At 37.6% G+C, this 13,353-nt stretch overlaps 1 protein-coding gene across 1 annotated transcript in view; it reads left to right on the forward strand.

Annotated features, from left to right (window-relative positions):
- Window positions 1–13,353, forward strand: part of LOC126298197 (uncharacterized) — a 114,217-nt gene that overhangs the window by 16,009 nt on the left and 84,855 nt on the right. Inside the window, exon 4 of the mRNA XM_049989504.1 lies at window positions 12,630–12,777. Within this exon, the coding sequence (XP_049845461.1) occupies window positions 12,630–12,777 (148 nt within the window). The remainder of the gene's footprint in view (window positions 1–12,629; window positions 12,778–13,353) is intronic.

Below are 13,353 nucleotides of genomic sequence, written 5' to 3' on the forward strand. Positions count from 1 at the left end.
CCTTGAGTGTGAGGTTGCAAGTACAATCTTTAGTAAGGCTCATTTGGAAGTGTTGTGTTAACAGTTATGAGAGGAAAAATATTAGCTGTTAATGACTCACCATGTGCATCTGGAGGACAACAGAAAATGAGTGTCCAGGAGATGCAGAGATCAACCTTCTATGGTATGTGTGTATTACACTTCACAAAATGGACATAGTTGATATCCAAGAAATGTTCAGAACAAACCATTAACTTGCACCATGAACACCGAATGAAGTGTTGCACCACAGTGTTCGCAAAGGTTTGCATCATGAAAGTCAAAGGCGCACTTCTCAGGAGTTGTTCAGCTAGGATGTTCAGCTAGGCATCCTCTCTTGAAGAATGCATATAGAAACATATTGTTGCAGCAGGAAGATGAAAACTGATGGAATGTGATGGCATGCAACCAAATGTGAAACAGTCTGTCTTGGAGCTTCTCAGAAACTGGCTATCCTTCAAGGCATATCTGAGTATAGTGCAATAATATGTTTTATAGGCACAGATAAAACAAACACCCAGAGCAAGAATTTGTCCAGTAGTTTCAGGTGGTATGAATTTCAATGTCACACACTTTTCAGAAGAGAAAGTTTGCTCTAAAAGAGTATGAATTTTATACGCAGACCAATAATCAAGAAAAAGCAAGTTTTTTGACAACCTGTTGGCCAAAAGCAGTGCTCATACCATAGTTGTAGTTCTCTTGCCCTCATATTCCCTCTCCTGCTTGCTGTGATGTAAATATACTTTCCTGCCTGTGCAAGATCACGCACACGACAATGAATCATAGGGGGGCAGAGCACCTCCAACTTCCCATGCCACAATAAATAACTTTCCAGCCAGTGCACCATCTAGATTAACAGTCAGCATAATTGTATATGAATCTGTTATGGCATTGATGTTAGTTGATCTTGATACAACTATCCTAGTGTCTATAATTTTCAGGGCTCCTTTCATATGCATTTCCTCTTCAAATCCCGATTGTGCGGAGTTGAACAACAATCTCTTGCTCAACAATATGATAAGTGTGTTCATCTCATTTGCAAATTTTCTGGCCGATTCTGCAGTTTTCTGTCCATCTTAAAGTTGATGTTTTCTTTGAAATTTTGTTATGTTAAGGCTTCCATTTTTATAGCAGTGTTTTAAGTTGTACAAGCTTTGATGAGCATAGTGTGGTATGTCACTATCGTCCATATCCTGTAAACTGTTTGGAGCTTCCTTGAAACATGCAAACACCAGTTTTTGTAACAAGTGCACCTTGTCATCCTTTGAATATACATAGTTTTTCTTATGCCCTACATGGTCATGTTGCTGCGCACTTATTCAACATCAGTTCATAATTGTTTTTTTACTACACTGCAGATAATCTTCAAAGTAAATGGTTATGCTTAGTACCCACTCTTTGGGCAATGATTGCCCTTCACTACATTTCACTGGAAATGGGATTTGTGGCTCCCTGTCCAATAAGGATGATGAACTGCATCGTATGACACCTGTTTCAGTTTCACTTTCACTTAAAAACAGATTGTCATCATTGTATCCCCCATTTACATTGTTCGCACAGTCGAACGTGTATGACACTGTACCTTCCACTGACTCATCTTGCAGAAATGCTAATGTTTCATCTGCTACTTCTTCCTCACTATACAAAATTCCGTGGGCTCCTTTCAGATGAAATATCAACTGCTGTTGTAGATATTATGTAGTGTTTGCTTTGTTTATTGTTGCCATTGCTCTACTTCGTATCAAAACCACTATCACTGTAGCGATCTTGTGAGTTACTCATTGACTAAGCAGTTCGCTGGCCTTGGTGGCCGAGCGGTTTTAGGCGCTCAGTCCGGAACTGTGCGACTGCTACAGTCGTAGGTTTGAATCCTGCTTCGGGCATGGATGTGTGTGATGTCCTTAGGTTAGTTAGGTTTAAGTAATTCTATGTTCTAGGGAACTGATGACCACAGCTGTTAAGTCCCATAGTGCTCAGAGCCATTTGAACTATGCTCCTTTGCCTCATTCTGCAACCAGTATGCTAGCTGCATGCTAGACAATATCTGGAGTGTTGAATGGCGTAAACATCATTGGCCTTTCATGTCCTTGTACTTAAGGGGTTCCTTGTCAGTCCAAGTAATATTGCATGATTGGCGTACTACCGTGCTACTGAGTGTAGGATTTCTTTAAATGATTTTACAGCTGATACTGCATATTGGATGGTGACTAAAAACATCCTACGATCAACTTTAGTTCACCTAGGATGGTTACTCGAGCCTTCATAACTTCACAGTCATACTTAGTTTTGACCTTGATAAACATAATATTTTTGTCGACTGCAGTGAACACTCTCCCTTGTATATGGCATCCAGCTTTTCCTTTTGATACATTTTTGATGGCTCATTAAATATTTCACAGCTTTCTACTTCATGTTTCACCCACCTCTCAGTTCAGAGTGTAATGTGAGTGTGATAACTTTTCTGGGGTGAGGTAAATTCATGGACTTTGTTACGATTGCATTGGCAGTTAATTGTTCAAATTTTGACATTCAGAGTGTCATTACTTTGTAAACCATCTGATTTTGCTCTGCATGTATTGACTTTGACTGGTGTGTGGTCATCAGAGGACCTCGAACAATCATCTAGTGCACTCCACTAGTACTCTGTTATCTGAATAGTTGCTTCCTCTGTGTAGTGCATCCCTGTACGTATCAACGGGAATCATACAATTTCCAACCCCATAACTTAGCTTCAGGAATTTGCAGCCAAGACTGTCACAGAATCGATGGAGTCTTTGGTGGAGACCCTCCACTCAACTCAAGACCAAACGACCCCGATCAATTCTGGGCATGATACCACAAATCATGAGCTCATCTTGCATCACAACGCAAGGTCATGAGGATTCACCACTTCCACCAACTGCCTGTACAAACTGAGGATGGCCTCAAGAGTCTGAGTGACAGATGTCATTTGTGCCCACATGAGCCACAACTTGGAGATGACTGTACACTGCACTCTCTGTAACGTCAGGCAGGGCCTCCTCCACATCTTGGATGAGCCCCTCTGACAGACATACTGAGCGCACATGGGACGTATTTCCAGCTCTGGACACTATTTCCCTAATGGGCTCCATAATGTGTCAAACACTGGAGCAATGTGACCTTGTTAAAACCCATTACTTGCTTTGCAGTGAGTTTGGATCCCCCACCACAGGTACAGTGTAAGATGCTTTGGTAACAGAGCCTGTAGTGGTACAATACACACATGAGGTGCCTGTGTGATGCTCCAGATTCTCTGCCTGCACTGCAGCCCTAGGCAGCAGCCTGTAGATGAGTGATGATCTCCCGTTAGTCAAGGAAAACATCCTCAAGGTGTTCCAGTTTTAAATAAACAAACACTGATCTTTGGGATGAGGTTGATGGTACTTATAAAACTCTGAGAGACAGTTCTTTATGTTTCTGAGCAAGTCGTACAGTAATTTTTAAATGAACACATCGCCATTTGACTGTATTGTTGTTTATTTAATTATGACCCAGATTTTATCCTTTATCCCATCTAGTTTGCCATTAATATATATTGCAGGATATCAAGCTCAAAATTGGCCGTAAATTAAGAAAAATAGTCACTCCCCCACAAAATGCCAGACGTAAAATCATCTTGTAAAAAATCAGTAAATAATATTGGGAGCATGTCATACGTGCTCATGTTTTATATACCAAAATAAACCTGTTTTTATTAAATATGACATGCTTCCACTTGAGTCGTAATGATCTGTGCTCATCTTCTATATACCAAAGTAAACCTTTTTAATTAAATATGACATGCTCCCACTATTATTTACTGATCTCTTTAAAAGATGATTATTTTACATCTGACATTTTGTGGGGAACGAATATTTTCCTTAATCTATGGCCAATTTTGAGCTTGATGTCCTCCAATATATATTAATGATATAAATTCAATCACTTGAAAATGGCATGAAAGACCGAAATATGAGTCATAATTAAATGAACAACAATACAATCAAATGGTGATGTGTTCAATTAAAAACTCTTAGAAATGTTGCCTGGTTGTGATTTAAATTAGTACAGGGAGATTGTAAATGATTGAAATAGATGATAGACTGGTAGTGTAAACATGAAGGAGGAGCACCGTATTTTATTTAAGTTTCTTGAATGGTTATAGCTTGTGTTTCTCATCATATGTGTGCACATGCTGCCATAAAGTCAATAAAGTCTATTGCGAGTAACTGTTAAATTGCAAAGAAATCAGTGCCTATCATAGAGTGTTACAAAAGTGATGGTTCATTCAGCTGTAGTCCATCAAGTTAAGACACAGAAGTGAGATTACACTATTCCAAATCAACTTTTGAACTCTCCAGTACACAGACAAGTGTATGTTGTGATGACGTTGAGCGTTTGATTAGAACCAGGTCTAATAATTCTCCTGTGATGATATGACTCAAGTCCGTGAATATTAATTGTTAACGCTACACAGCTTGTGGTTGGCATTGTTGCCTCTAGATCTTGGGGTCACAGGTTTGATTCATGGCTGGGTCAAAGATTTTCCTTGTTCGGGGACAAGTGTTTGTGTTCTCATCATCATCAACAACAACAACATTGACACAAGTCACCAAAGTGACCTCAAATAGAACAACTTGTGCTAGGTGGCCAATATCTCCTGAAATGTAACTTAGTAACATCTAAGCAATATGTAGAATTGTAATACTGTTATAGGCTATTAGAAATAAACATAGACTAGAGTGGTTTTCCTAGTAGCTTTGGTCAATTACTATCAAAACCATGCGATCAGCGTTTTAGTAGATCCCCCTAGAAATCAGAAGCGGTGAACTGTTTAGAAAGTGAGTGAGGGTATATAAAGGGCCACATAACCTATGGAACATTTTTGTTCTATATAGTTATCCTCCTGTCCGTTACTTAAAAATACAGTATTTATAGCAAAATTGAATTTTTCAATGTTTAATTTAGGTTTTATTCAAAAATTGTTGATTTATTATGTGAAACAGTGATGTTGCAGCAATAATAATAATAATAATAATAATAATAATCTAACATTACTTCAATACTTCATTGAGCTTCCATAAAACATGTTTCTGTTATTCATAAATAAAACTTTCACACTTAACAATAATAACAGGAAACTCTTACCATTGATCATGATGAGCATTCCACTGAGTCCAAAATAACAATAACAATTATACAATTTTTTTCACTTCTGCTTCTAAACTGTACTTGAATCAAAAGTAATTGCTTTTTGTTACATAAAAGTGCAGAAGGTGCGCAATCAGCAGATTTTTTTAACTTGTAAAATGCAATTTATGTGTCATAAGGATATCAGATGCATGATGAACTAACACTGAGTAATGTGTGGTTCTAATTATGTGAAAAACAAAGAAATAAAGAGAAGTCATCAGCTCCGAGTTTCTCTTGCATACATTCATCTACATTTCTTCCCCTACCAACAGTGTAATCCTAACATTTACTGCATAATTTATGTACTGTACCAAAACTACCAAACTGTAATTTTGAAAAGCAACAGGGTAATTCATTCAAATATTGTACATTGATCTTGAAGACATAAATATATTTTCATATTGGAAATACAGACAAAAATCATAAGGTACAGGGGAAAAGCATTTAAAATGACATATAATTTTTTATTTTTTTGCTTTTTCTTCTAAAAATGTCAGCATTATTTTTATTGCACGAGTTACTAAAACCTGGACATGACAACACAAAACTACACTACTAAGAAAGCGTTAAGGAAAGAAATTATGCCAGTATGCCATTTGATACTTACTGTGTCAGTGATACAGTTCACAAATTGCATAAAAAAGTGAATACACTAAGCAGCACACTCTTTGAAAGTTTAATACATATCCTTGTACTTGTTTCTATGGCTTACATAGATCGCACACAAAATTCTTAACCCTTGCCGAGACATCAGAACACTCACTGTGAGCCCACGTCTTACATCGAGCGCACTTAATCTGTGATTCTTCTGTCTTTGAATGGCAGAATATATCATTGCAGTGTATACAAACACTATCATCTCCATTTGGGCTGAGATCTGAGGTTAGGCTTCTGCACTGCCGAGCTCTATTTTTTTATGAGCTTGTCTAGTTGACCACCATTCCTCAGCTAATTTTTCTGGTGCACTTTCTCTTTTAGAAGCTTGATGTTGGGACTGATGTCCAGAAGGTTTGAAGCAGCCTGAGTTGTTTTGTATTTCCTTGATGAGCATGATCCTGCTGAAGGAACTGGAAACATAAAGTTTTAAACAAGGCTGTATGGTCAGTGACCGTAAAGTAAAGTAAAATTAAAGCAATAACAGCCCTCAGTCACAAAAATTAAGTCATTTTGATGTAGGTTTTGGCACTACTATGAGCACCTTCATCAGAAGTAAAACATTCAAACTGGCCTATAACATAAGTACAAAAATTATGGGAATTTTTTTAATATATAAGTGTAAGTACTGGCTAACAGTACAAGAAAGAAACAGTATTACATGTCACATATAAAATAAATATCAAGCGATAAAGCTTTAGTCACAAAATTTTGAAATAGGTGAAAGAGAAGCTGCTATGGGCTGCTCACACATGTTGAGCTACAGGTAGCATCAGACTGAGGTGCTCTCATTAGCAATTGCAGGCAGGTGAACATTACACCAACAGTGCCATCTAGTAGCTGCAAATACAAACAGGCTACTTAACGTTCAAAATATAGACAGTCGAATATTATGATGAACATTATTTAGTACATGAAGTAAAAGGCAACATTTTATCTGGGAAAGTTTGGTCTACGTAATAGCTTAGAAGTGCAGTTTTAAGGCTCAAAACGCCATTGTAGAAGTACAAAGAGAGCTGAATAACTCAGCATGTAGAATAACAATATAACATGAAATGCAGTCAATATAAACTATTTAATAAACAAAAAATTATGGGCTGACTTAGATAGAAAAAACATTTAGGTAACTGCACGAGGGAAAACGAAATCAAATGCCAAATAACGGCCTTATACTGTTGAAGAAGATTTTATTACTTAATTGTAGCTGCTGATTAAGAATGAGGCCATCATTTTGATAATTAAGTTTAAAAACTTCTAATTCTTTGAGAATATCTAATCTACGCCCTTTCGTCCCGGTGGCAAAATGTTGATATCGTGAACAGCTTTAGGCACATGACCTGTAATCAGAAGGTGGTCGGCAAAAGACAAATTTTGGGTGCTAGTGCCATTTTTTCGTAAAAGATGATCTTTGTATCTGACTGTAAAGGCACGTCCTGTTTGTACTATTTTGTAAAAAGAGCAGGTGTCACAGAAAATCTTACAGACATCACAGTTTTAATTTTCTTCAAAGTTTTATTGGTTGAAAAGGCAACATTAGAGTTGTTTTTATTACGAAGAAGGCGTTGTATCTGATAGGAAATGGTCCCCAAAAAAAAGGAAGAGGAAAAAAACTTCTTTATGTTGGATTCAATGATAGAGTTGCTGAGTGTAGTAACTCTTAACAGATTTCTTTTTAAGTATGTCATCCACTGTGACAGGTTCAAATTCATTATTTAATGCATTTACTGTTTTGATTAAATTAATATTTTCATCGAATTTTTCTTTTAAGAGTGGGATAGAAGTAGCGCTGTGAATTGCAGAGTGAAAGAAAGCATTTTTATGAGATTGTGGGTGCATGGAAGATGCAGGTATGATCTGATTGGTTATGTTTCTTTACGAAAAACATTAAATGAGATTTTATTTTCTTCTACTGTAAGCGTCAAGTCAAAAGAAATTCAATTGACGGGCCTCGTTTTCGAGTTCACTGGTAAAGGATATTTTCTCGTGAAGTTCATTAAAGAGATTGAAAATACAATCAGTGACATCAGGAGGTCCTTTTTTAATTGAACTGGAAACATTTAATCAGTTGATATCTCAAGTCTTTTAGGGCTATCTCTTTTAGGACTCTGGGAGTTGGTTGGGGGAGCAGATTCTTGTTCAGTGATGAAATATCCCATAAAGCATGTGAACAGCCAGGAAGACTGTCCTCTTATCATGTCTAGATGCAGGTGAATTTTTTTAAGACTGTACATGCTTAAAGCTGTTGTCTGAGCCAGTAAAAACAGATGTTCTTCAGTAGCACCCATTTTTAATAACCAAAGGCCTGCCTTAGTAAATCCACTCTTCGCATTAGCCACACATACTGCTTCATTATTTGCGTTGACAAAGATCTCACTTGGCACGTGTTTACTGTTCGTCCCCAGTTTCTATTCAGCCACTTTGAAGCTTTTTGATTATAATAGGTCTTCATGGGCCGAGAAACAATTGAAATAGGTGAGTTCAGTGGGGTGGTAGGCAAAAGAGAAAAACTTCATTTTCTTTGGCACATTCGTGCACCTCATCATATTTGTGACTTGACCTGCCATCAGCAATTAGCAACACTTTATTGTCTTTGTTTGCCTTAATGAAACTAATGAAATTATTCAGCCACTTGAGAAAAATTTCTCGTCATCCGTCGCTTTCTTGTGCCGTACCTAGAATTCCCATAGGTGCTCTTTACCCTAAAATCAAGGGCTTCTCACATCTACATGCCAACTCTTAACATGGTCTGGCATTTTATGTGATTGATTTTATTGATGTGACATGCTCTTGATTTTAGGGGCTTAACTTTTACAAATGGATGTACAGATCGTTGCCAACACATTTCATGTGGAGATGTTAGATCGCTTTACTAACTGACTGTTTGCTAATGTGAAGTTTGAAGTTTGTTTCTTGTCCTCCTGAAGAAAATGGGTTTAAATCTGTTGAAACCTTGATTAAAGTTAATTGAAAACCACCATTTATTGCAGCAGGTTGGCTGTCTTATTCGTCTACTATCCTGTAAACATTGCAGCCATTTTCAAAGTATTGAAGACAAGACTCAGAACAGCTTTAAATGACAGACTGTTTCCTGCTCTAATCCCTGGTCAAATGTAGATTGAAACCTGCCTAATCCTTTGTTAACACCCATAATTTGTTTGTTTCAATTTGTGACATGCCTTACAAGTTACTTGCAATACACTAAATAGTTTGGCTGCTCTTGAACAGCCCATTTCCTTCTTGTTTACCGTGTTAATGGCACTTTGCATGGCTTCTTCATCCTGTGACTGGCGTGTAGTCTTTCTAACGTACATCCCAATCATCTGGGGAAAAGTGCGTTTGGTGAAAATTGGGTGACAAGCTCTATGGTTATGATATTAGTAATGCTACTGAAATGAATTTTTATTAGATCAATTTATCAGGCTAAAGTGTCACACTATATCATTTTATCCTTACTCATGGTCAGTCATTTTATCCAACAATGCAGTTTGTTACAAAATGATAGGTTAAGCAAAGAAAAATAGTGATGAAATGAATAATAATACTAGTAAATGCATTAACAAATGGCTAGTGCTATTTGATATATTTGAAATAAATGGAACCTAACAGTAAATGTGAAGTTGTATCTACACTGAGGTTACAAAAGTCATGTGATACCTCCTAATATCATTCTGGACGTTCGTTTTGCCCAGTGTAGCGCAGCAACTCAATGTGGCATGGACTCAACAAGTCATTGGAAGTCTCCTGCAGAAATATTGCGCCATACTGCCTCTATAGCTGTCCATAATTGCAAAAGTGTTGCCTGTGCAGGATTTTGTGTACAAACTGACGTCTTGATTATGTCCCATAAGTGTTCGATAGGGTTGATGTTGAGGGACCTGGATCGCCAAATTATTTGCTCAAATTGTCCAGAAAGTTCTTCAGAACACCAAGTAATTTATTTTCACCAATTTATACCACAGTACAGATATTACAGTAAAACACACGTGCTACGCCAAAATGCAGTCGTGAACAATTGTGGCCCAATGACATGGTGCATTGTCTTCCATAAAAATTCCAATGTTGTATGGGAATATGAAGTCCATGAGTGGCTGCAGATGGTCTCTGAGTAGACAAACATAACCATTTCCCGTCAGTGATCGGTTCTGTTGGACAAGAGGACACAGTATATTTTATGTAAATACACCATTATGGTGCCACAACTTGGTCCATGACTCTGTGGGGCCTGTGCCACAATCGAACCCTACCATCAGCTCTTACCAACTGAAATCGGGAGTCATCTACCGTATTTACTTGAATCTAAGCTGCACTTTTTTACCGGTTTTTGTAATCCAAAAAACCAACTGCAGCTTAGAATCAAGTGCAAAGTAAGCGGAAGTTCTGAAAAAATGTTGGTAGGTGCTGCCACAACTAACTTCTGCCATTGAATATATGTAGCATTACACAGGCATGCTTTGCAGGCACAAAGAAAAATACTGGGGCCAAAACCTCTGCGTCAGTAAATAAATTAAAAGAAAAGGTAGAAGAATGTAAACATTATGCCATGTATTCTTTCGTGTTTGCTGCTATCTCATTTAAATCCTGTCTGCCTAATAAACTACGAAACTAGAGTGAGAAAACAGCAAACGCGGAAGAATATACATATCGTGTCATGTTTATATTAGTATTATTCTTATGCTGGATAGTGATACAGTCAGAAATGAAGCACTGCAACTGACTAGATTTTTAAATCTAAGATGACTCTAATTCCTGTGCAGAATGTAATGTACTAAAGAGGCATCTGCAAAGATTTTCAAACTTAGAAAATTTTTCGCTAAACTCTCATTCAGAACATCTTCCCTCATACACAGTCTATTATTTGGTTCTTGTTGATCATTATTTTTAAAAAAGCAGCAGTGTAAGTAACAACAAATAGCAGTCTCTTGCCATTGTTTCGCTTATGAGACAATTCCTATCTTTTTTATTTTTTGTTATAAGTCGCAGTAGCACGCACAAAAGCAAGCTGTGCTGTGAGCGGCAACAGGTCGTAAACACTCAGAATGTGACAAACAATGCATGACACACTAAAATAATGCATTTTCAGCTTAGAGTGATGTAAACACCTGTAACAAAGAGAAATGCACTTATCAGATCAAAGCAAAATAAGCAATCGATTCAGACCAGACAAAGCATGCGAAAAAGGAAGGGTACCCATATAAATACGGACACAGTGCCTGGCACATAGCAATGGCTACTTGGTAAAGCTTAACTGTTAAGCTTATGACTCAAACCAAACTACTGTATCTGTATCTTCATCCATTCGACCTCAATTATGTTTCATGTTACAACGGACCAACTTTGTTTCAATTTGGAGGGGCGGTCTAAAACTTTTCTCTCACCTTGAATTTTGAGTCTCAAATTTCAGGAGTGGCTTAGATTTGGAAATTTTTTTTTCCTTGATTTAGAGTCTCATTTTTCATGTGCGACTTGTCATGAGCCCAGGAGAGGCACTGCAGGGAATGTTGTGCTGTTAGAAAAGATATTCACACCAGTCATCCGCTGCCATAGCCCATTAATGACAGATTTTGGCACACTGTCCTAATGGATATATTTGTTGTATGTCCCACGTTGATATCTGAAGTTATTTTCATGCAGTGTTGCTTGTCTGTTAGCAGTGACAACTCTGTGCAAACGCCACTGCTCTCGGTCATTAAGTGAAGGCCATTAGTTATGGCATTGTCTGTGGTGAGAGGTACTGCCTGAAGTTTGGTATACTTGGCACACTCTTGACACAGTGATAATTTCCAAAATGGAATATTTCATGCATCTAACTCCAACTACTATTCCACACTAAAAGTATGTTATTTCCCATCATGCGACCATAATTGTGTCATGAACCATTTCACATGATTCACCTGAGTACAAATGACTGGTGCATCAATGCACTGCCCTTTTATATCTTGTGAATGCAATACGACTGCCATCTGTAAGTGTGCATATCACTATCATATGACTTTTGTCACCTCAGTATAAAGGGCTAACAAACTAAATTCAGCCAACCTTCTTTCCACTTTTTGTTCATTGGCATACAGAATGTTTGATATACACATCTGCCATTTACAGGGTATCAGATGAGTCAACATTTGAATATGTTAGGACATTCAAAACAAACGTCCCTAGAGCTATATGAGAGAAGCAGCCACTGTGTCATTTTACCCAACTGTGTCATTTAAGGCACTTTTCCCCTAAGATTTTTTTCTCCACTGCAAGTTGATGACTGAATAGACTCATCCCTCAACAGTGCTTCTAGTTAGCATCTCAGCAAATTTATTTTCTAGGTGTCAATAGTTATTTGTGCAAAAGTTCTTTTAATGTTACAGTAAAAGAATACATAAAGAGTGTGTGTGTGTGTGTGTGTGTGTGTGTGTGTGTGTGTGTGTGTATATTTTCAACAGAGGCCTTGTTGGCCAAAAGCTTATTTGTGACAGTCTTTTTGTTGTGCCTATCTGCGACTTAGTGTCTCCACTATGCAGTGAGTAGTAACTTTCCTTTTCATAACGTTATTACGTTCCATCCTGGATCTTCCATTGTTTGATTTTTACCTGGAATGTTGTGTTTCACCTCTTGGATGTTACATTATGGAAACATGCTATCATGTTTCAAAAATTGGCAGACATTTTGTTAAGGAAGTAGGGTGTGTAAGTCTTGGAAATACACTCTAAATTACACGCAGTAGTTTAAAATTTGTATTAATATGATTGAATTACAATTTTGTTCACTGTTTTCAGAATCGCTTTCGTTTCACTGGAGAATGCGATCATCCAGATGCTCAGATTCGTTCCTGTCAAACTGCTGGAACACAGTTTCTCATCACAAATCAGAAATTTAATATAACTTACAAGAAATGTCCCGGCATGGAACAGACTTTTGATGGAGGTTTGTACTTCTGAAATACCTGGTTTTCATTTCTGCTGGTATACTATGTTACCATAAAATGAAGAAAGTGATTAAAAGCTATTGAACCTATGTGAGTTTACGAGGGTCACTCCAAAAGAAATGCACACTATTTTTGTAAAAATACAGTTTTCATTCTGCATGCGTGAAAGTTTTAAAGTGTGCAGATACATCCTTCCCACTTTTTTGCAAACTTAGTTCAACCTGTTCCCATGAATAGCGCCGTCACGTCATGTCTTAAAGATGGCTGCTACACTTAGCATTTGTCAGAAGCAACTTGCTGTCATAGAATTCCTGTGCTGTGAAAACGAAACAGTGGAAAACATCCACAAGAAGTTGAAAAAGGTGTATGGAGATGCCGCTGTCGATCACAGTACAGTTAGTCGGTGGGCAAGCAGGTTTCATGATGAAAGCGGGCACGGCAATATTGAGGATTGTCCTCACAGAGCAACAGGCCTCATACGGCACACACTCCAGACAATGTGCAGAGAGTTAACGAATTGGTGAATGCTGACAGACCCATCACAGTGAAAGAATTTTCACACTACATTGGGATAG

The sequence above is a fragment of the Schistocerca gregaria genome, chromosome X, assembly GCF_023897955.1.
Source record: "Schistocerca gregaria isolate iqSchGreg1 chromosome X, iqSchGreg1.2, whole genome shotgun sequence".
Lineage (NCBI taxonomy): Eukaryota > Metazoa > Arthropoda > Insecta > Orthoptera > Acrididae > Schistocerca > Schistocerca gregaria.